General features: G+C 34.7%; 1 protein-coding gene across 2 annotated transcripts in view; it reads right to left on the bottom strand.

Moving 5' to 3' along the window:
• Window positions 1–7,678, bottom strand: part of LOC131150686 (uncharacterized) — a 47,262-nt gene extending 39,584 nt beyond the window's left edge. The window contains exons 1-3 of one of the 2 annotated variants that reach the window (XM_058101559.1): window positions 7,448–7,678; window positions 7,280–7,374; window positions 6,460–6,560 (exon numbers count right to left, since the gene is read on the bottom strand). In XM_058101559.1, coding sequence (XP_057957542.1) covers window positions 6,460–6,560; window positions 7,280–7,374; window positions 7,448–7,460 — 209 coding nt within the window. In that variant the 5' untranslated portion in view covers window positions 7,461–7,678. The remainder of the gene's footprint in view (window positions 1–6,459; window positions 6,561–7,279; window positions 7,375–7,447) is intronic. The other variant, XM_058101560.1, reaches the window with a different exon arrangement.
• Window positions 7,679–24,032: the final 16,354 nt, after the last annotated feature.

The raw sequence follows: 24,032 nt of genomic DNA, 5'->3' as shown, positions 1-24,032 counted from the left end.
TCGGGCTCATCGCACATCACACACATATGAGGACTCAGAGACAAGTCGGGCCTTTTCTACTATAATTAGTGTTTTAAAAGGCGAAAATGTAAAGGCATCCAACTCCCAGTGAGGCAAGGCATAAGCCTTTTGGGAATTTAATTCTAATTTTATTAAATACAAATCAATTATATCTATTATAAATAGTTTAGCTTTTATTAAATAAATTATCAAATCAATTATATAAAATTCCAACACTTCAAATTCACATAACTCCAGCTGTCTTTGCCTTTGCCCATAAAGTGTAAAGCTAAATCCATGTGCCTATCTAAGAAACAAAATTAGTATAGAGTTACCCTTCTAGCTAGTGAAAAAAAGAATGAAACACGCACTTTTGCTAATTCTAGAAGTCCCACACAACTCTAATAACCTAGGCTTTAGCCCTCTCTCAACTCTCTCTCTCTCTCTCTCTCTTGCTCTTCTAGCACACATAATCTCAGAGAATTGAATGTGAAAGTGCCAAGGGCTCGTCAAGATCAGCATACTCACCATCACCTCACAAACTTGTTTTTCAAACAATTATTGTTTGGGGGTGGAAGAAGTTGGATGGAAGGTTGAGAAAGGTTGTCGAAAGAGTTGCTCGTATGTGACACTTTAAAAGTGAAAAGGGTGGGCGAGCACAGTTAATCTCTTCCCTTCCCAATGAAGGAGCTCACTAAAGACAAACAATTGGCTCTTTGTCCAAGGGATGGAGTACTCATTGAAAGGAGGGATAGACTCTTCAATTTGTCAAAGGGATACATGAAAAAAGGGCTTTTGTGCCCTAAGTTTGTTCCCTAATATGTTTTTTTTTTCCCTATAGTTTCTTTAATAGTTTTATATCATTAAAATGACTTAATTATTAGACCTGAAAGGCATACCCTTTCCATTTTGAGGCGTTAAAGGGCGTTTTGACACCCCCATCCCAAAAGTGTGTGCATTTTAGGATTTAATCCCTTTAAATTACACCTCAATGCATTTTAGCACCCAAAAAGCCTCGAGAGAAATGCCTTTAAAAACATTGTCCATAACAAATCATGTGCATCAATCCTATTCAAATTTTATTCAAAGTCATTGACCAAATAAAGGTTTGTATCTTTAGAGGAATGTTAACCTGCCAAATGATGTGGCTCCAAGGAAAATAAATTGGGAAAAGGAGTTTTTAAAATGTGTACGAAAAAATATTTTTAAGAAAAGAGACCCGAGGAACGACCCTCCCAAACCCTCTCATCATTAGAAGGAACAAAGCGATCCAACATAGTAAGCAAGATGGTAAGCTCATCGACCTCTCTTTTGTTATGATTCCTTAAAAAAGTGGAGATCTCATGAAGGTGAGGTACCCATAGAAGAAAAGAATGAACTAATAGGTGCATTGTGAAAAGAAGAAAGCTTAAACAACCAAGGCATAATCAGCTCCAAATAGTCCTCACCCACCAAATATCCTTCCAAAACTGAACAATATCAACTTTCTTTAAAGCAGGTGAGAGGAAATATGTTCCCAAACCAAGTCTAGCTAGGGCTCCAATGAAGAAGTCCAACTATTCCTACTCCTTGGCAATAGGGAGCATCCGTATCATCAATGGGTTGTAAATTAATCGCCTTCCCTTAAGTAAAGCCTCTCCTTTCTTCCTTAGAGTTTGTGGGTTGAAAAGGACGGTACAGGGTGAGCTCGAGAGCACCCACAATGTCCATATGCACCATAATAGACAAAAAAACTATTCTCTTTTGAATGGATACCGTCATCGGGAGCTCTTTGAATTCTAGAGAAGTTAAGAAGTAAGATGTCACACTGTGTTCTACAAAATAATGAGGTTCTCTAGTTCCAAGAACAGATGACAGAGTTTTGGTGGCAGAACACTAAATTCCCAAGGGTTAAGCAGATGAAATTATCAGGAGGATTGTTGACAGTCAGATTTGTGTAAACCAAATTCGGAAGAATGATCGTCGTTGAGAAATTGTTGTACTCAGGGGGAAGATTTTCGCTAAGATTTCTAGAGGGTAGGGAAGCTTCAAGGTGGTGGATTTTCAGCAGATCGCTGAAAGGGATCATAGTTAGTTTGAAATGGAATCACCAGAAAATCTTCGGTATGTCATGTAGACAATGCAGTACAAAGCAGAGAAATGGATTAGAAACGACACTTAAGGGGTTATCCAACAAGCTCAATTACCCAGAGGTTGTAAAGCATTGAGTTACGCATGATCGTAGGAGTTACTCCAGCAAAACCAGCTGGAAAAAGAGAAAGGCAAGACCCTATTTTTGGAAAAAGAAAACTTAGGGGAGAGAGAATATCAAGCATTAATGAAGCCTAATTCCTCTTCAAAATTTGAAAGCTCTCAGTCCAATTGTGAAAGTGGACAAATAGTTTTATGCCGCTCGCATTGGGCCAAGAGGACTTGTATTGAAGCTTGTTTTCCCAGCAAGACCAAAAAATTCTACACAAGCTAGATTAGTGAGCCTAGTGTGGGTAGAAAAAGAAAAATCTAGCTTGCGTAAGATCCCAGGAATGACTGAGGGGTTTTGTTTAACTGGAGGGCGTTTAGGAGAGTTGGTCCTAGGTGAGATGGAGTGAAAGGGTTTGCTGAAGACTCAAGGGGAGGTGGAGGAAGGAAGTGTGAAGAGGGAAAGTCACAATAATTTGATCTCTTCAGCAAGTGACAAATTGCATAGTCAAATTTGTTGGGTAAACATGAATCTCACTTTCCGAAGGCACCAGTTATTGACAAGATGGTACCTTGTTGTTCCCATCCAACAAGAGAGACTCATATACAATATTGCAAGCAAAAGAAAAGTTGGTTACTAATTTCTCACATTACAGAGAGAGAGCAGTAGAAATAGATGTAGAATCTTCAGATATGGAAGTGGCGGTTAAAAAAAGTGAGTTCCTTTGAAATATTGTGGTAAAAACAGCTCAACTTTGTGAGGCCAAACAAGGGTGTTTTTCGCAAGAGTTCGACACTAAATTGGAAGACTGGTATGATGAAAACAATGGTTTGCTTTTGGAATAATTTTGGGAATTTAAGGATGTGTATTTGAGCTCTTCTCAGCTGAAAACTTTGGAAAAATTGGGGATCTTGATTGTCTTGAAAGTTATGGAAGTGAAATCATGAGGCAGGAAGCTACATCCTAGGAAACAGATAATAGAATTATCTATTCAGGTTTAGATACAGTAAAGAGATTAAGAGGGAGGAGATGGCTAAGAGTGTCAAATGAATAACGATACCATAGCAATTGAAAAGAGATTGTTTTCAACCGCTTCCTAAAATTGCTCAAGTAGCTAAGAATCTCATTAATTACAATTTTGATCACTTGAAAATTTGAAATGCTTAGGGGTCTATGCCTTCTAATACTGGCTTTGGGTTCATGTTTTCTTCCATGGATAATTGTATTAATCCTTCTTGTGATGTTTGGGGTGGGGGTGGGGGTGGGGGTGGGGGTGGGAGGGGAGGATTCTTTTGGGAAGAGAAATCTTTTCTTGGAGAACCCTTGTCCATCTAGAATTAGTAAAAGTTACCTATTCCCATCCAACTCATTCATTCTTCGAAAAATTTATGCCTTCAAGAGGGCTCTAATACGAGGAAGGGTTGTGGGTTTAGTTGTGAGGGTGGTGAGAGAGACAAACTAGACCCACTAAAACTCCTTGGGGACCTTGGTTTGGAGCTTTTAGATCCTAGAAGGAACTTGGTGAAGGTGGGCCTAAGTCCTCATGCATATGAGAGGTGGAAAAAGAAAGTCCAAAAAGAGCTTAAAAATCTGGTTTCTTCAATTAATTACAAGTGCGGAAAAGGGGCAAGTAAGGGGGTAAGCGAGTTAAATTATGAAGCTTGTTAGTTGGAATGTTAGAGGACTAGAGGGGTTTAGGAAGAGGAGTTTGATTAAGAAGTCTTGGGCAAATACTCACTAGTTATTGTCCTTATCCAAGAGACTAAACTAGAAGAGGTTGATAGGGGGTTGTTAGGAATACTTGGGGGGGTTGTTGTAGGGAGTCAAAATTCTTACCCTCATGGGGTGCTTCAAGTGGCATCCTAGTTATGTGGGATTGTCAAACTATCTCCAAATTGGATAATTCGTCAGGTTTTTTCTCCCTTTCCCTATTATTTGAAGTGAGAGAGAGGGGTTAATGGTGGGTATCCTCTGTGTAAGGGCCTACAAAATCAACTCTTAGGAGTTCTTTCTGGAAGGAGATGTATCATGTTTTTGGTTTTTGCTCCCCTAGATGGATCGTGGGAGGTGATTTTTAATGTAGTAAGATCTCCTAGTGGAGAGAAAAGGGATGGTAGAGGTAATGCTAGCATGCAGAATTTTGATTTGCTAATCAAGGATTGTGGTCTACGAGATATTCCCTTGGGGAATGCTCCAATTAGATGGTTTGTTGTGGGGGCTAGAGCGGTGGCTAGTAGACTAGATAGGTTTTTGTTTTGCTACAAATGGGAGGATGAATTTCCGAATCTTTCTCATAGTGTTCTTCCTACGACAACATCTAATCATTTTCCAATCTTGTTGGAATCTAGAAAGGTGTCTTGGGGTCCTACGCCTTTTAGGTTTGAGGATTTATGGTTGTATCATGCATCCTTCAAGCCTTTGGTTAGGGATTCTTAGGGAGACGAATTGGAAAGGGGTTGGGGAGAATTCCGATTCATGAGAAAGTTGAAACGCTTGAAGGACAAGCTAAAAGTTTGGAATAAGGTGGCGCTTGGTGATGTCAAAATTAGAAAATCTAACAACTTGAGCAAGTTAACATCTTTGGATAGGAAGGATCAAGATTGTAAGCTTACAAATAATGAGGAGATTAGAAGTGTTTCCCTAAAAAACGAGCTAGAAGAGGTGACCTTTCAGGAAATGAGGAGTTGGAGACAATAGATTAAATTCAAATAGGTTAAGGATAGTGACTACGACTCTTCTTTCTTTCATAGGCTAACTAATGGTAAAAGAAGTAAGAATTTGATGAGGGAGTTAGATGCAGGGGAAGGGATTGAGGGCCTGGGTTGGAACCCTATATCTACTTATCAAATGTGTTGATTAAAGAGACCTTTTGATGAGGAGGAAGTTAGTGGGTGGTTTTTGGGATGGAGAGGGATAATGCTTCAGCCTCGAATGGGTTTTAAATTGCTTTCTTTCAAGATTGTTAGGAAATGATTTGCAGAAAGTTTTTAGCAAGTTCTTCAAAAATGGAGTCCTTAGCAAGAGCATTAATTCCTCCTTTATTGCCTTGGAGCCTAAGAAGGCTAATTATGTTAAAGTGGAGGATTTTAGACCTATTAGTTTTGTCTCTAGTGTGTATAATATTATTACTAAAGTCTTAGCTAATAGGTTGATGTGGTGCTTGTCGACACAATCTCTAGCGCTCAAAGTGCATTTGTCGGGTGGAGGCAGATAGGGGATGCTATTTTAGTTGCCATGGAAGTGATGGAGGATATTTGTAGGAATAAGAAGTAATCAGCTCTCTCTCAACTCTCATTGTGCCTTTGCAGATCTTTCTCTCTCTGCATTTTGGATCTGCAAATGTGCGCCGCATTGATCACTTCATCACCCTTATCAATCCCCAAATTCATGCTCAATTCAATTAATTGATTAAGGAGTAGCACTTCATGAGACGGATCATCCTTCATAATGCTGCCACTCTTTGTGACAGCAAGAATGGCAAACTACTCTAGACATCCTTCTCCTTTATCTTCTGGCCTGAATCTTAGTTTCTTGATTATCCCTAACCTAGAATCAAATCGAATTGAATCATAGATTCTACACCTTCAAAGAGTTCAAACCTTATAGCCATCAACGAGACTTTTTGTCTTCTCATACAGTCCTTGCAATGCATTTGGCAAGTCATCCTTGGCCTTAGGGTTCGCACAGCTCCATCAGCAACAAAGTGATCATTAGACTTTATCATAGTCGGTCATTTATCCAACTATTCGGGCATCCTTCTACGAAGATCTATTCAAGATAAATAGTTATTGAAAGTGAAAAATGTGTTCTATGGAACTGTAGAAGTGAAATAACTACTATCACATTCATATCAAACATACAACAATTTAGGTCATGTTTGCAGTTTTATTTAGGAAATCGCAAGCATTCTCAAAAACATAAAGTTATTTAGCTTCAAAGGTTTCATCCAGAAAACCACATTAAAAAGGCTTTTGCCTTGTTATAGTCCCAGCAAGTTGGGTCACAAGAGGGGTGATATAGGTATGGTCTTAACCTACATCATTTTTGCATGAAGTGGCTGCTCTCAAGCCACCCACCGAAGTATATAAACAAATATGTGTGGTTATCAATGGCTTCAAGTTAACTTAATATAAATTAATATAGTAGAATATATTAACAATGCAAGAATATGCACATCGTCTATGAACAACCATTAAACATGACTCCTAGTAGAAATGCAAATTTAGAGAGTATCACATCATTGCATTCATAAGAAACGGCAACATGTATTAGTCACATACTTTGTCGTGTACTTGGATGAAGAAAAAATCCCTTCCGAACCTTTTAATGCATTCCCAAAACGGCTTGAATCTTGTAAGTAGCTCGTCTCTAACTCATAAACCTACACATGATAAAGAACTTTTAAGCTCCCAATAAACCAAAAAAAATGCACACGCACGCACTATGTTCTTATGGAGAACAGCTTGGGAGAAATTCTGCAACTGCATTGTTTAGATAAAAACAAGGTAGTTATGTTAGTTTAAAAAATTCTATTGGAGAAGTAAATTCAGCTGGTAGTTACATAGTTATTGATTTTATTTGAAGAAGTTGTCTAAAACTTGAAAGACGTGGCTATCTATGGATGCATAGAAGGAATTAAAGCAATTTCATATTCTATTCTTCTTCTTTTTCATCTTCTTCTTCTCTGGTCATGAACTGATCAACCAAAAAATTGAATCAAAACACACATCCAGAGGGCGGGAAACATCTGCCACAAACTAACCACTTGAAACAAGCATGAAATTAGATTCGTGGGCATAAAGGGTTAGAAGCCATGCAAGGTTCTGTTTGGTTCCTGATAAAATATGAAAAAGAAAAGATTCTACATTCCATCTCAAGAACCCCAAACCCAAAAGCTCCAGCCATATGAACTCAGTCCCTAGTCCATATGACTTCATTTTTTTAAAGTTCTCATCTTTTCCAAGAGGAAAAAACGGGGAGTAAAGAAACTGAAACACTCGGTTTGTTTCCTTCTCCGCCATTTTCTTACCAACCAAACAGGGGATAAGTGCTGCGTACTTCATCAAATAGAGAGACATAGAGAGGGAAAAAGGATATTACCTGCTTTTCAACGCTGTCAAGCTCTTCTTGAAGCCTCTCTCTCTTGCTCATGAGAGACGCGAGCACAGCCGTAGGGTTAGTGGAAGCTCTTTGCCCTGCAAATTCAAGCACGAATCAGTGAAGTTCAAATTGATGAGTTTGGAGAAATTAGGGTTTACGGACTGGTACCTTCGGATTCCATGTTCGCGCTCAATTTCAAATTCCAACCCTTTTAAATTCCTTAGGGATCAAATCGCGCTCCGTACAAATGCTAGCGAACGCCCTCCCATTTCCCCTCTCGTAGAGTCTTATTAGTTCTTCCTCATTCTTTTTCCTTCTTTTTTTTTTTTCTCTGTTCGTTTTTTTCAGAGGAGTTGGTGAAAATGGTCCCCATGGTCGCCACCCCATAACGCCGACGGCACATCCTAAAATTTATTTTTGAGAGGATAATGAAAAATTAAAATAATATTTATTTAAATTTTAAATTGGTTGGTTCTTCCATGACTTAGCATACTTAATACAAATAGCCTAAAATGATTATTATTGTTATTTTGTCTCGTGTTTAAATTATCATGTAACAAAAAATAAGATAAGGACAATGATTTTTTAAGAGTGTTATACCTACAAAATTCTTAATCTTGCTGGTCAATGGGAGAAATTGACCCACTTAGCACATATACATAGGCCAAGAAATTATTAGGCAGCACTTATTGCACTAAGATTTGTAGGACTTTTAAGTTGACGTAAGTATTTATACCCAAAAGTGGTATTTACCATGTTATTGCACTAGCATTTATAGGACTTTTAACTTAAAATAAGTATTTGTACCAAAAAGTGGTATTTACCATCTTCTCACATTTTACTTTTTACCACTATTCTCTCTCCCTCCCTCTCCCCCCACTATTCTGACAATCTCGTCTCTCCTTTGATTTGAAATTTCTGAATGGGTCTCCTCTATTAGCATCTCGACTCTTTTTTCGTCGCCCACATTTGCCCACTTTGCCAAATGCCACCAAATTTGGACCTTCCTCGTTAGAGCATAACATTCACCATAAAAAAATCAATGGTCTCTAAGCTTCTCATTTCATCCAAATGGCATAGAAAATATTGATGAATTATTAAAAAATATTAGAAAATAACACTATTATAAATATAAATCAACAATTTACATTATTATGACAAAAACAACAACAACAACAACAACAATAATTATATAATACTTATATTAATTGTAAGAAATTAAAATGTAAGTTAAAATAAAAATATTAATTTAATTGTGATTTAAAAATATTAAAAATTGTTAATTAAAAATATCAATTAAACTATTGATTAAAATATGTTTGGTAATTATCCATGTGATAATAATATAGATTCATACAGTAATTAGAAGAAAAGTAAGTATCCAAGCATTGCTTATTTAATTAGCACTTATTTTGAAGATACAATAAATAATTCATCTTCTTGCTCAATTTTATAGATCACAAGCGGACGATACAATGGGGTTGGGAATTTGGACCCCAATTAGGGATCCCATTTTTTTCATTGTTTAAAACTAAAACTCAATTTTTATTTTGGTCTTATTCTTGTAGATAGGGATCTCTTTTATCTTTATCCTTGTTTTGCAAGCAAAAATAACTTGGTTTCTACCTCATCTCCATCCTTCCCTTAATGCAAAAGGTGCATTTTTACGATAATATCAGGTCTTAAGTCCCACTAGGTGGGGTTGGCTACATGAATCATTTTCCACCAATTCACCAAATCAAGAGCATTTTCCCCTGTTAGATTAAGAACTATTAAATCTTTCATCACTACCTCATTCCAAGTTATTTTAATTCTACCTCTATCATTTTTCATGTCATAAACAATAGCTAACCCACTCTTATTCACAAGTATACTACTAGGTTTGTGTTTCAAATGCCTAAACCATCTAAGTTGCCCCATCCTTATCATATATTTGACTAGTGTTATGCCTAAATTATTGTGTATATGCTCGTTTCTTATTCTATTTTTTAATGTTAAACCATTCATCCACATTAACGTTTGCATTTCAACAACTTTTATTTTTTGTACATGTTGTTTCTTAGTGGTCCAACATTATGAATTATAAAGCATAATGAGCCTTATAGTCCGTCTTATTAAAATTTCCTTTTAATTTTAAGGGTAATCTACAATCACACACACCTAACCAGTGTTTAATTCTATGTATTATATCTTCTTAAATTTCTCCTTCTATTTGTATAATAAAATCAAGATATCTAAATCTATTAGTGTTAATAATTTCTTGATGATCAAATTTAATTTTCTCTCCACTACTTCTCCTTACATTACCGAAATTATATTTTATATATTCTATCTTATTCCTACTCATCCTAAATCCTTTAAACTCCAATGCGATTTCAAAAGTTATAGTTTAGATTTCACTATGCTCCTACTATCATTAACCAACACAATATTATCTGCAAACAATATACACCAAGGGATCTCATTTTGGATATTCATAGTAAGTTCAACCATCACTAAAACAAAAGGATAAGGACTCAAAGTAGAACCTTGACTATGATTGAAAAATTTATAGATTCCCCTCCTATAGTCTTAACAGTACTAATCACTACTCTATCGTACATATCCTTAATGACTTTAGTATAACTATTGTATGCCCGCTTCTTTTCTAAGACCTACAAAAAAATATCCCTAGGTACTCTATCATAAACTTTCTCTAGGTCAATAAAAATCGTACACAAGTCCCTCTTTCTTTTCCCTACACTTTTCTATTGAACTTCTTAAAAGATAAATAGTTTCTATTGTTGATCTTCCAGGCATAAAACCAAATTGATTTCTTGAAATTATCGTTATAGTATTATTTTTTGTTCAATTACCCTTTTCCATAAGTTTATTGTATAGCTTATAATCTTTATCTTAACTCCACAATAGTCATTACGATTTTGAATATTGCCTTTATTTTTGTATAAACGCATTCACATACATTTCCTCCATCCCTCTGACATTTTCTTGTTTTTTCATATTAATGTTGAATAGATTAGTTAACCAAATATTTTTCTTTTATCCCCTAAATATTTCTGGTATTTTATCTGATCATATAGATTTCCCACTTTTCATCTTTTTTAACATTATTTTAATTTCAAAAACTCTAATCATGCAAATAAATTTCCTATTTTCAGTCATCTCCTCATTTGTCACGTCAAAGTTAAATCTTTCATTTTTTTTGTCATTAAACAACTTATCAAAGTATCTTCTTCACTTTTTTTATGTCTTCTTCTCTAGTTAAGATATTATCATTATTATCTTTTATACATTTCACATCACCTAAATCTTTGCATATTTTTTCTCTACATCTAGCAACTATTTTTTCATTCTTTTGCATCTAGTCTAGTATATAATGTAGTGACTCGAAGAATAATAACATTTTAATAATAAGAGGGAGAGAAAATAGATACAAAAATAGAAGGAGGCCGTAGACTTAGCGTTCATCGACGACATTGCATTTTGGAGATAATATTAAATAATCAAAATTTCAGGAAATTGCCCAGCTTCGTCGACGAACACAGGGTCTCGTCGATGAAGGTCTTCAGAATTTCGTCAACGAACATAGGGTTTCGTCGATGAATTTTATGAAAGACTTGTCGACAAGGTGATGTGTCTCGTCGACGAATCTGGCCCTATAAATAGCTAAAAACCGGGATATTTCTCATTTTCACCGCGCCTCTCTCTTTCCTCTCTCTCTCCTACGACTCTCTCTCCCTTCTCTCTTCGTTTTCGGCCCCACCAGTCACTGGATCGACGATCAAAAGCTACCACGACGCTCCTGGCGAAGTTCTCTGTAAGACTGCCGGAGCGGATCGTCAGGAAAACGAAGTTGGATTCCGTCCCAAATTCAGGATAAGGACTTTTATCTAGTTTTTGACTTCTTAACAGTTATAGGAAATGAAGTAGGCAGAAAAATACTGATATTTAGTTCTGACAAATATTATTTTCAGGGTGTTATGTACGAGGCCCTGCTAGGGTTAGGCCAGTTTTCTATAAGGGTTTTTCAAATTTAAGGTAAGGGAAATATGTTATGCTAGAAAATTTCTAAATTTGATACAGTGTATTTATTTACGAAATTTATGTATTAAAGTATGGTGTGGCTTGTGAATATGTATGTAGTACGGGGATATGTTTTACGAATTGTAGTTTCATGATTTTTATGAATTTCAGTACCATGATTATACGGATTTAAGTACTATGATTATGTGAACTTCAGTACCATGATTTTACGGATTTTAGTACCATGATTATATGAATCTCAGTACCATGATTATACGAATTCCAATATTACGAATATGCAGTTCCATGTTATGATTATTCAGTTTTCAGTACGTTTTGCAGCATCATGGTTATTATGATTACTTCAGAATCATGGTAAATCAGATAAATATGTGTAGAAATATATTATATGATATCAGACCCTATTGGACTTGCAGCTACAGAGCACGGTACCATTGCTACAGATATTACGTTACTTATTTAGTGCAACCACCTATTCAGATAATACATGGTAAGGTCGATCACCTAGGCCCTTGAAGAGGTTAGGCTCCCCATCCAGATTTGGGTTGAGGTGGGCAGATCGACTGACGGAATTCAGTGATTTATTCCTAGTTGGCCAGCCACAGTAAATCCAGCCTACGTGCCGCACAACCTTGTCATGAGGAGCATGTCATGACACAGATAGCCACAGGGAACAGTTTCAGTTACTATTACTTATGTATTGATTTACAGAAACAGGGATCTTACTTATGTACACTAGAAGTATTTTGAATTATAACCATAATACTGTTATGTTAAGCAATAGGGAAAAAGGGGTGGTGTATTTTATTATTTGTACGGTACTTTCGTATTTAGTTATTCATGTTTATATGAAAACAGATTTCATGATATATAATAGCTCATTTGCCACATACTAGTAATAGCATATTTCTTCTTACTGAGCGTTGGCTCATCCCAGTGTTGAAATATTTTTCAAGTGATCCAGGTAGGCGAGCAAATCAGGCTCACAAATAGAGGGGCGTCTATAGTGCCCTGTCAGCGAAGTAAGTATGTTTTGGGAGAATTTTTGTATACCCTAGCTAGATGAGGGTATTTTGGGAAATATGTAGTACTTTGGTATTGTGTGGTATTGGTTTTGTATTGTATATAATGGTTGTGGTTATGTTTGTATGATTTCCGCTTCTTGCTGCTTAGGTTTATGAATGGGTTTTTCCTCAGTATGGTATCAAAGCATGTAGAATATTATAATATGGAAAAAAAAATCAGTTAATTAAGCAAGTTGTTACATATAAAGTATCATACGTTTTATGTTTAGCTTCACAAATAGTCTTTTTGTTTTTTTTTTTCTCTTTATATTTTTCAATTTTTTTATATTTCTACAATTTTGTCATATTTTAAACCAATTTCTTTTGATCTTTATGATTTTTTAGACTTCTTGATCCCACCACAAACTTATTTCACTAGTTGAGTACCTACCTCTAGATTCACCCAAAATCACTTTTGCTATCATTGCGATAAAGTTAGGCATTTTGTTCCAAATAGTATTTGCATCTACTTTACCACTTCTATCCAATCACACTCTTTGAATTTTACTATATTATCTCCTTTCAAGTTCCACCACCTCATCCTCCTGTGTTGATTTATGTTACTTTTTCTCTCTTATATTTTAGTATGTATATCTAATACAAGGATTCTTTGTGGAGCAGTCAAACTTTCACTTAGGATAACTTTACAATCCTTACAAGATAGACAATCTTCATTCCTAGTTAAGAAGAAATCTATTTGGCTTTTATTAAGCCCACTCGTGAAAGTTATAAAGTGTTCTTCTCTTTTTTATGAAAACAAGTATTCAATATAATCAAATCATAAAACATAGCAAAATCTAAGATTGTATTACCGACCTCATTTTTATCTCCATATCCATGATCTCCATGTATCATCTGATAACCTATATTATACTTTCCAATGCGTCATTTTGAGCCAGCTCCTATAAATGTCTTTTTAGATGTTGGTATCCCCTGTAAAATACAATCCATATATTCCCAAAATTATATTTTAAGATTTTTGCTAAGCTTACTTAGGCAACATACACACTAGTGACATTTTACCATCTCTAGGTCTAAAGTTATCTTGATTTTAATGATCATATCCCTTATTTTTTCAACATATACTATATTATTTTTTAGGGATTTGTCTAAAATAATTCTCACCCCATTTTTATATTTCTCATTTATAGCTTTCTCCCCTACCCAATCGTCTCTTAAAGGTAAATTAAGTTAATTTTCCTTCTAACATTATTTCCACTATTTCCATACTTTTGCCTTTAAGTGTCCCTGTAGTAATCGGGAAAAAAATAAAATTTTAAAAAATAATAATAATAAAATAATAAAATAAAATAAATTAATTAAATTAACAAGTAAAATGAATAGTATGATAAGGACAAAATATATATATATATATATAAGTAATTATGATATTATATATATATATAAAAGTAATTATGATATTTTATATATATATATATATATATATATATAAAATAATACAAGCTTCTTCCAAAAAAAAAAAAAGCTTTGAAAAGTCAAATAAATTCAAACCACAAGCTTAAGCTTTGAAAAGTCAAAAAAAAAAAAATCCAATTTGAATTGGATTCATTTGTTGTGCATGAGTGCACTCTTCTCTCTCTCTCTCTCTCTCCTACGACTCTCTCTCTCTTCGATTCCGGGCTAGTTTTACGCCGGATCGACAAACCGAAGCCACCAAGACGCTCCTGGCGAAGTTCTCTACAAGTCTGCCGGAGCGGATCGTCAGGGAAACGAAGTTGGATTTCATCCCAAATCCAAGGTAAGGCTTTATATTCAATATTTGGATTTTTGACAGTTGAAGAAAGTGATATACGCGTAAAAATACTGAACTTTAATACTGGAAATTTTCAGTTCCAGGGTATTGATTGGGAACGTTGGGAATTATCCCTAAGTTGAGGTAAGACTTTTTAAGTCGAATTTGACTTAGTGGTAGTTATAGAAAATGTTGTACGTACGAAAATACTAAACTTTAATTCTGCGAGTTTTCATTTTCAGGGTGTTGAGTTGAGAACCTTGTGGGTATGGGGAAGATTTTCTTAGGGGCTTTTCAGGAATCAGGTAAGGGGATAAACTAAGTTTTGTTTTGAGAAAATGTATGTATATATATATAGCATCTGGTTTCAGGAAAAATAAATATATTTATATATATGATTTATATTTGGAAAATACTGTTTGAATGATGATATGTTGAATACGTAGAAAATTTGTTTAGTGTGGCATGAGTATAAAAATGTTGTGAAATACTGTTTTTTTTGGAATGGGGACGATATGGATTTCTATGATGGAAAACCGGCGTACGGGCCGAGATATTTTTATATATATATATGTGATTTGCCGACATACGGGCCGTGTTATGTGGTTGAAATTTGCCGATGTACGGGCCGTGCTATGTGATTTGCCAGCGTACGGGCTGTGCTATGTGGTTTGCCAGCGTACGGGCTGTGCTATGTGATTTGCCGGCGTACGGGCCGTGCTATGTTAAAATGTGTAATACCGGCGTACGGGCCGATGATTTTCATGATACACGTATATATGTGAAATGATATGATTGATGTGAAAATAAATGATATGAGATATTTATGTATCACGGTTTTAGTATATGTATATGATATCAGAACCTGGTTGGCTTGGTCTAGGCTAGCACTTGCACGGTACCGTTGCTATGTGTCCATGGTCCTCGTGATCATGATATCTGTGTTAACGCCGCTGTACGGAGTGGTGTGAGATTGGATGGTCGATGTGGTTATTTTCAAGAAGTGTGCTGTTATCGCCCCTGGTGTACGGACCAGTCTGGGTAGACCCATCAGACCTACAGACTACTGTTTGACTTGGCAGTGGTCGGCCAACCATTGTCAGGTCCCGCCTTTGGGCCACACAACCCAGTCATGTGGGGGTAATACATGACAACAGTCAGCTAACCTACCAGGATTGTGTTATGTTATTATTAGTGTATGAGATGAGATATGTTTATGAAAATGCAGTATATTCTGCTATGTGTTGATATATATGTATGTTTTCCCAGATTTGATAAACATTATTGAATATGTTATGTATGGTATATGTAGAACACAGAATACTCATGTTGCCACACACTGGTATTAGTTTATTTCCCTTACTGAGAGGTGTCTCACCCCTAAATCTTATACATTTTTCAAGAGCCCCTAATAGGAGAGCGGGAAAAGCCCCGCTGATCTAGATCAGTTGTTTGCCCTCTTTGGAAGGGTAAGTTTTTGGTAGGGACAGTTAGGTTTTGTGGGGATTGTCCCTAGATTTCATTTTTGAGATGTATATACTGTGAGATAGTAATTATAGTGACTCTGGTATGTGTTATGCACATTATGATGAGATGTATATGATTTTATACTTTCTGCTGCGTAGGCTTCTGTTGTATGTTTTGTTATATCCCTGGTGCCCACGGGCTCAGGTGGATTGTGACCTGCTGAGTTGGAATGTATGATGTGATGATAATTTATTTATATAAAAAAAATATATATGTGAAAAAGGAGCGGGTCGTTACAGTCCCTATATTCCAAGTTGCTAACCTAATCCTAGTTTCTTGTGCTAACTTCTTAGTATTATCTCTTCTACACTGATTTGGTCTATTCCTTTGACCTAAGTGATTTTGGTAAGAATTCATGAAAATATGATCTGACAAAGTTTTACATTGTGTTAGTTACCTAACATAACCCTACCCTTTATTCGAGCTTGGGACTAATTGTTTGTGTAAGGATAATTTGTGTTACATAGGCAAAGTACAAGTTTGAGTTTTTTTTTTTTAATTAAAACTTATTTCACATTGGCAATTTTCTAAACCACACACTGCAACCAATGGAGACCACACAAATAACATAATGCATTTAAAAATCTAAAGCATAAAATTTCGGGTGTGAATCCAAATTAGATTAAAATCGGGAAAAAATGTGCAATAGTACTTTTAAAAAAAATTTGTATACTCCCAAATTTGCAAATGCAAAACACAAAAATGCATATATTAAGCTTACAAATCATAAACACAAAACCTACTATACTAACCAAATATTAGAAAATAATAACAATAAAAAAAAAAACATGAGAGGAGTAGATCTCATATCAGTGGTTGAAACTAAAACGCAATGATAGCTAATTGAAAATACTACATTAAGTACCCTTTGGCATTGGAAATTTGACGTTACTAACGAAAAATCAATCGAAGAATATTAAAACAACAAGCGATTGCAAGAATTCTTCAATCTAAATTCAAGAATCAAATTCATGATTGGTGATGGAGTTGAGTAGTATATGGTGCCAACAATACCTTTCACTAGACTTACGCCCCCTCACACATAACCTTGATCAAAGTTGAATGTTCTTTTTTAACACAATCTTGAGCTAGAATGTGCAATATTGCGTGTTTTCAATCAAAATTCTATTAACTTAATCCTTTGGAAGAACTCTGAATTTAGTGTTTGTAAAGAGGCAAAAATACGTGAGTGCAATAACTTTTGAGGATTTGATTTCTTCACTTCCAAGAAAATAAAATTCAAGAAATGGGAGTGTGTATGTAAGTCAAGATTTCATATTAGACAAGTCGAATGGCAGAGAAAATAAGAGGAGAGAGAGAAGGTTAGTAAGATGACAAAGAAACTTGTGAAAGAAACCAACTTGGAGAACACCAAAATGATGGAGAGAGGGAAGATAATGGAGGACGACAAGTAGAGTCCAAAATGTCAAATTTCTTTGCTACTATGGTGAGCTATGACTGAACCCAAACAAAAACTCATACAAAAACATCAAATGAAACATCAAAAGAGATCAACAAATTATAATCACCCCCAAAAATCATTAGCAAGATGGATTTAATCTACCTTTTTTACCACTATAATTATTTCTACTTGCAACCATCCTCAACGGAGAAAAAAATTGTACTTACAAAAGAGCAAGTAAGCTATTCTTGAAGTCTTATAAGAATAAATAATTGTTTTGGTTGGTTGTAGGTGTTGTTTTTGGGAGACCTTTAATTTTTTTATCTGTAATCTCCCAATGCTTATCTCGTAACTACGGTATTTTTTCGCCAAAAGTGAGGGCATATCAATAAATAAATGAAGGTGTCGCTCTCCTTATTTGTAGAAAAAAATAGAAGAAGCTATTCTTACAGACAAGATTCATGGATTTCATATGAAAAATGAGAAATGTAGCTAAAAAATAAATTTAGATTAGGAAATAACCAAACAAACATTTATTAAATGGCATAAATCAATGTTTGTTTGGTTATTTCCATTCATTAAAAATAACTACACTATTATTTTTATCCTTTCAAGACAAAAGTGCATGCATAAATGTGCTCAATGTTATTCAGTAGTCATACATTATTATGAGCAAGAACTTATGCAAAAATCAATAAGAGTGTGAGCTATTATTGATAGTTGATAGTTATGGGTAAGATTTTGCTAAAATTTGTGACACTCTAGTTTAATGAGTGGTATAAATACATACTCGTTGTGTTTGATATGCAAGAATAGAATAGAAAGGATTACCCACTCTAACATTTTAATTCCATTCTCATGTTTGGATATATTTTTAAAGTGGGAAATACCTATTCATTTGGAATGTTCATTCCCACTAAAAGTATGAATAGCGATTCCATCTAAATATAAAAGGAATGCTCATTATAGCCCATAGTGAGAATCAAATTGGAGATGCTCCCAAGTCACTCCTCACTTTCCCCTCACCTCTCCCCATCACTTTCGTCTTTCTCATGTAGCTCAACAATCCAATTTGTAATTAAGAATAGGAAACCAAATAATAATTGAGAGTTTAACAAAGGGAAAACCAAATCAAATCAAGGGCTTAGGTTGTTCACTCCCAATCAAAGCTCCTGTAAGTATCTTTGTTCTCCATTCAATTATCTTTTTTTTTTTTTTTTTTTTCTAATTTGTGATAAAAGTTGCATAATCTATGTTTTTTTTTTCCTTTTTATGTTGCAACCAGAGCATTTGCTATTGCTATAATATGAAATATTCTAATTATTGTTTTCATACATTCTATTTTATAATAAATTTTTAGTTTTTGTTACAAGAGATATTTGGCTAGTGGTTTCCATGTATTCTAATTTTTGGTATATTCTATGATAAAATGTTTGGTTTTCTATATATTTCATGTTATATCCCTCTCTAGAGGCAATCATGTACTACGAGTTGAGGAGAGGGAGGTTAGCCTCTATCAACATCAGGTTTAGATGACTAATTTTGGTTGTCAACATTTTGGTAGCCTAAGAAAACCAAAATAAGTAAGATGAACCGAACCATAGGTTCCCTTAGTTACCTTTTTGTTTACAAACGGAGTCCTCATTTCATTATAGTTTTATGAAAAGGTAAAACGAAGTAAAACTTTCTTTAAAATCAATCTTGTTTGAGAATATCCTTGTTAATAGGGAAATTAAACTTTTAAACCTTCTTTGAATAAGGTTTAGAAGATCTGACACCCTAAGCACCCATTTTAAAAATGGTTATTGCACTTTCCTAATGTGATTGCACATGTCTCCCATTTTGAAATTCAAATTTTGAGAAAAATGTTGAAAATTAGTGAAAAAAAACACCCTTACAACGTCCACCGATCGATCACTTGTGGAGGGCTATCGACCGTTACTGTAGTTTTCCTTTTTTTTTTTAATTTAATTTTTGAAAATCAAACTTTTGACCCTTAGCCCCTTTTGAAAAGGTTTTCATAAAGTTTATACAAAGGCATTTTCCATATGAAAACTATACTACTTTAGTGCCTATTTCAAAGAATTTAAACATGCACACAAAAATGAAAAAAAAATAAAAATGAAGAGGAAAGATAAGAAAGGAAAAAAAAACATGGTTTTCTAATGTTGTGGCTGAATTTACCAATGCCTACATATCCTCCATAGAGGAATAAAGACACTTGTAGTTCATTAAAACATTTTCAAAAAAAAAAATAGAAAACAATCCCTTGAAACCACTTAAAGTTATGTTAAAAATCGTTTATTTTTTGTTAGAAAACTATTTTTTTCAATGAAAACCCTGTAAAACACTAACTAAATCAAGTTTTACTTTAGAAAAACTCATTTTTCTACCCTCAAAGCACTTCATGGGTGATTGCCTTGAAAAATATTTTTTTTTTTACTTGTTTAAACCTGAAAAAGTGTAGATTTTTTGTGGAAGAACTACAAACCCACCTTGAAATTTGATTGGAAAAGTTTTGGAGAACATCCAAAAGCTGCATCATGAATGTATGACTCCAAAATTTTGGTTTGAAACTCTACAAAACTTGAAATTTGTTTAAAATTTTATTTGAAATCATTTTTGAAATGAAAAATTGGTTTTTATGGAAACACCTTGAAAACCTTCAATAAATTAACATTTAAACTTGACTAATCATAGTCTAAAGAGTGTTTAGAGTCAAAAGAACTTGAAATTCTTAGGAAAATCATAAAAGTGCAAAAATATGCACTCTCGAGATGTGGCCGTCGACCATTTGTATAGGGTCGATCAACCGCCTAATAGCTTAACGACTACTTTTTCAAATAATGAAAGGACGGTCGACCATGATTGTAGACTGGTCGATCATTTGTTTGCAAAATTTGGGAAAATATGCATTTTCAATTATTTGATCATGCTTTCCATGCAATTATACTCTAACATCCCTAAATCTTGGTGAATAAAAATGTACATTTCAAAACATGCCAACATGTTTATTTATTCATAATTCATTAAAATTTGAAAATGAATAGAATAGAGGGTTTGACATTGACCTTGTTGTTCTAAGAACCTCAATAGGTCAAGTGGATGGTACTCTCCCTATTGTACACACCCCAATAGTGAAATAGGAATGGATGAGAGAAGTAAGATTTCTCCTTCAAACTTCCAACAAAACATTTCTATTCTACCAAAATCAAGGCACAAAACACTTAGTTTTTTCCACTCCTTACCTCCACTTGGACGTATCTTCATTCTACTGATTATTCAGTTTAAAAATAACTTAGTCGACCGACCTTATCCACTTGACAAACTGGCCAATACTCATGGGTGCCCGAATCTACAAAGGTTTGGAAAATCACCTTGGTTCGGCCAACTGGTACTGTGCACGGCCAACTGAGCCTAACTTAAAAGCAAAATTTTTGTGTCTGTTCGGACAACCAACTCTAAGCATCGAGCTACCGAACCTCTCGGGTTCTTCATTTTCTATTGTGAGTAATCATGATTAATTTTTAATTAAACTTTTCAAAAATACTGGCCATGTCCCCAACGGTTATAATTTTTGGAAAACCTACAAATACTCTCTCATTTGTCCTAATTAGGAACATGATTAGACATAAGGTTAGCCAAGTTTTCTTTCAAAATTTCTTTGTGCTTTTATTGCACATTATTTCAAAATAAAGCATACACTTATACTCTCTCTTATTTTTATCACAAAATTATTTTAAAAGAAGAGAGTTCTATTTGCTTATCCTCTTCATTTGCAAACTCATTGCAACTTGAAGAGTGTTTGGTTTTATTGTTGTGTGGCTATTCATATATCAGTTATAAGCTAATACTCTCTCATACTCATACACTTTGAAAAACCCTCTTGAGAATTAACTTTGAGATTTTTTCCATATTATTCCCTATTCATAAATTTTCGTTGTAAAAATCTCTTAATTGCTTGTGAGTCTTTTGGCATATTGATTGCAAGACTCAAGAGCTCTTCTTGTGCATTGCTAGAATTAATTTTTGTAAGCCATATCCAACATCTCCTATACTTTATCTTGAAAACATTTTTGAGATTTTATTGCATGCATTAGATCTTTGAAGTATTCTTAATATAATTTTCCTTCGACTCAAAAGATTATTATCTCTCACATATCTCATATACTTTCTTTTGAGAGATACACTTATTCACATAAACTCTACTGAGCATAAATCTTTATCATACAAGACTCAAGAGTGTATTGAGCATACTATTGTACGTCATATGCTTGTATTAGAAACATTACATTTGTACAAAAATATTTGATTATCTGTTGTATTCCAGACGTGTGGTCAAAAGAGGGAGACTAACTTTGTGAATAGTCTCGAATTGCTCAAACTCAATTAGGAGAGCACCAAACTAGTTCAAACCTGGTTAAGAGAACTAGGTGCACCATCCTGGTAAGGTGTTGTAATCAATGTCGCTCCACCCGTTAAGCGAGCTTTAGTGGAATCCTCTTACTTGTGAGCTTGTGACGGGGACATAGATAAGTTTGGCTGAACCCTGATAACATTTATTGTGTTTGATTTTAATTTCCGCAATTTAATTTATGTACTTGAATGTTAATGTTTTCATTATTGAGAATTATTGGAAAATACTGAGCCTGTTGTATTTGTTTATTTATCTGCTCAGTTTTACATTGTTGGGAAATTGGTATTTGCTTAGAAAGACCCTAGGTTGAGCGATACTGATTGTGGATTTCAATTGAACCTAGGAATAAATTTTTAAATACCCAATTCACCCCCCTCTTGGGAATACACCAATTCCAATAATGAGACTAATTGCGAAAATTTTAGAAGGTTGGTGGATTTTTTGCAATAGTTATATGAACTCACAATATGAGTTTTGAGTTTTTTTCATGTGACATCTAACACATTTTTTTATGAAATCTGTGAAGCTAATTGTTTATTGCAAGAATGACAAAAAAGTGAGGACATTTAATTGAGGCTAGCTGTCATGGGAATGAAGGAAAAATATGACAAGTATTAGGGGAACATAAAGAAAATGAATATGCTAATTTATGTTGTTGTGGTTCTTGACTCAAGGCACATGTCAAAACATGTTGAGTTTGCCCTTTCAAAGATGTATGAAGGTGATTTGGGCAAATCCATGTGAAAAAAGTGAGAATGCTACATGAATTGTTCAATGAAAATTAGGCTGCCATGCAACCTTAATCCGAGCAACCAAATGGGAAAAGCCAAAGTTCAAGTGATGGAGAACCACAATAGAAGATAAGACTACAATTGAAAACTTTTATAAGAAGTTTAAGAGTGAGAGTGATATTGGTGATGTCAAATCCAACTTGGATAGGCATTTGAGTGAAAACACGGAAGATGCATTGGATGCTTTAAAGTGGTGGAAAGTAAATTCTTTAAGATTCTCCCTCCTATCATAATTGGCTTGTGATGTGTTAGTGATTCATATCTTCACAAATGCTTTTGAATTTGCATTTAGTATGTATAGACATTTTCTTGATACATTTAAGAGCCCTTTGACTACTATGATAGTACAAGCTCTTCTATGTACTCAAGATTCACTTTGTGGCCAATGAAATCAAGTTAGTGTAAAATAAGACTCGGAGGAACTCAACAAAATTAAGAATGGTAATTAATTTTTTTAGTATGTTATTTATGTATTTTCATAACTAATTAATATTAATTCATAATTTTAACTTTAAAATGTACTACGCATGTATTTTGACCATTCAACTTATTAATGTTTATAATTTCAATTTTGTCAAATATTACCTTAAAGTCGTCAATCATTCATGATTGAGTGAGAGGTCGGTAGCCTAAGCATTGAGTAGGGAGTTTATTTATCTACTTTGGAATATTTTCATTTGGTTTGCTTGTTCCATGTTACGTGGACTCTTAGAGTGCTGGACTTGGGGTTAAAATTTAAAGGATTTTGTTTAATTTGATTTTAATTTAGACATTTATTTAGATGGATTGTGAATTTATGTCTATTTTGATGTTGGTAGTCCTTTTGGAGTCATGGAGATGTGGACAAATGGACAATGGATCAATTATGCTTAAAAATGTGTTAGCTACTACAATGTTGCTAATGGGTACTGTCGACACCTCAATTTTAACACGGCTACCTTGAGGAGATCCGGTGCAATAAGAATTAACTTGAATCCTGAGAATGGGAGGATTTGATCGAATCTCGGTGAATTCTTGAATCTTGATGAATTTTTGAGTCCCGGTGAATTTTAATCAAACCCTGAATTTCTAACTAAGATATGATGAATTTTGAAGTCCCAGAGAAATTCGACTGAGTCCCGATGTTTTTTAATCGAGTACCAGTGTTTTTAATTGAGTCATGATGTCTTTAATTGAGTTTCGGCATTTTAATCGTGCCCCGGTGAGTTTCAATCGAGCCTTGGATTTTTAATTAAGTTCCATTGAGTTTCAATCGAGCCTCGGCATTTTAATTGAATCCTAGCATATTTTAATCAAGCCAAGAAATTTTGATCGAGTCCCGTTAAATCTTAAGTGAGTCCCGGTATTTTAATTATGTCGGATTCGGGTTCCTTGGTGTCCGGAAATCGAGCCTTCACGGAACAATTGCAAAAGATAAATACGAAAAAAGAAAAGAAAAGGAAAATACCAAGCAAATATAAAGAATAATAAAAAATAAAAACCTAACCGCATGGCATGTGTGCCAGTGTTCGTGTGTTTGCTCCTGGGAATAAAGGGTAGGCGGGTATGGCCTTTTGCCTACGCAACCACCACCGGCACCCACACTCCCTATAAATGAGGGGGGATCCATAGTTCATATCCATCTCTTCTCATCTCTCTCTCTTGCGCCCTCTCGTTTGCTCGCGGTGCCCCCGCACCACTCTTTTTCTCCTTCTTTCATTCTCTCTTCTTCTCGGCTCTCCCTCTTTCTCTTACTCTTCCCCCTGTTCTCTTCCT

This window comes from Malania oleifera, chromosome 3, assembly GCF_029873635.1.
Source record: "Malania oleifera isolate guangnan ecotype guangnan chromosome 3, ASM2987363v1, whole genome shotgun sequence".
NCBI lineage: Eukaryota > Viridiplantae > Streptophyta > Magnoliopsida > Santalales > Ximeniaceae > Malania > Malania oleifera.
Note: the sequence above shows the minus strand (reverse complement) of the source record. Positions and strands in the feature narration are given on the sequence as shown.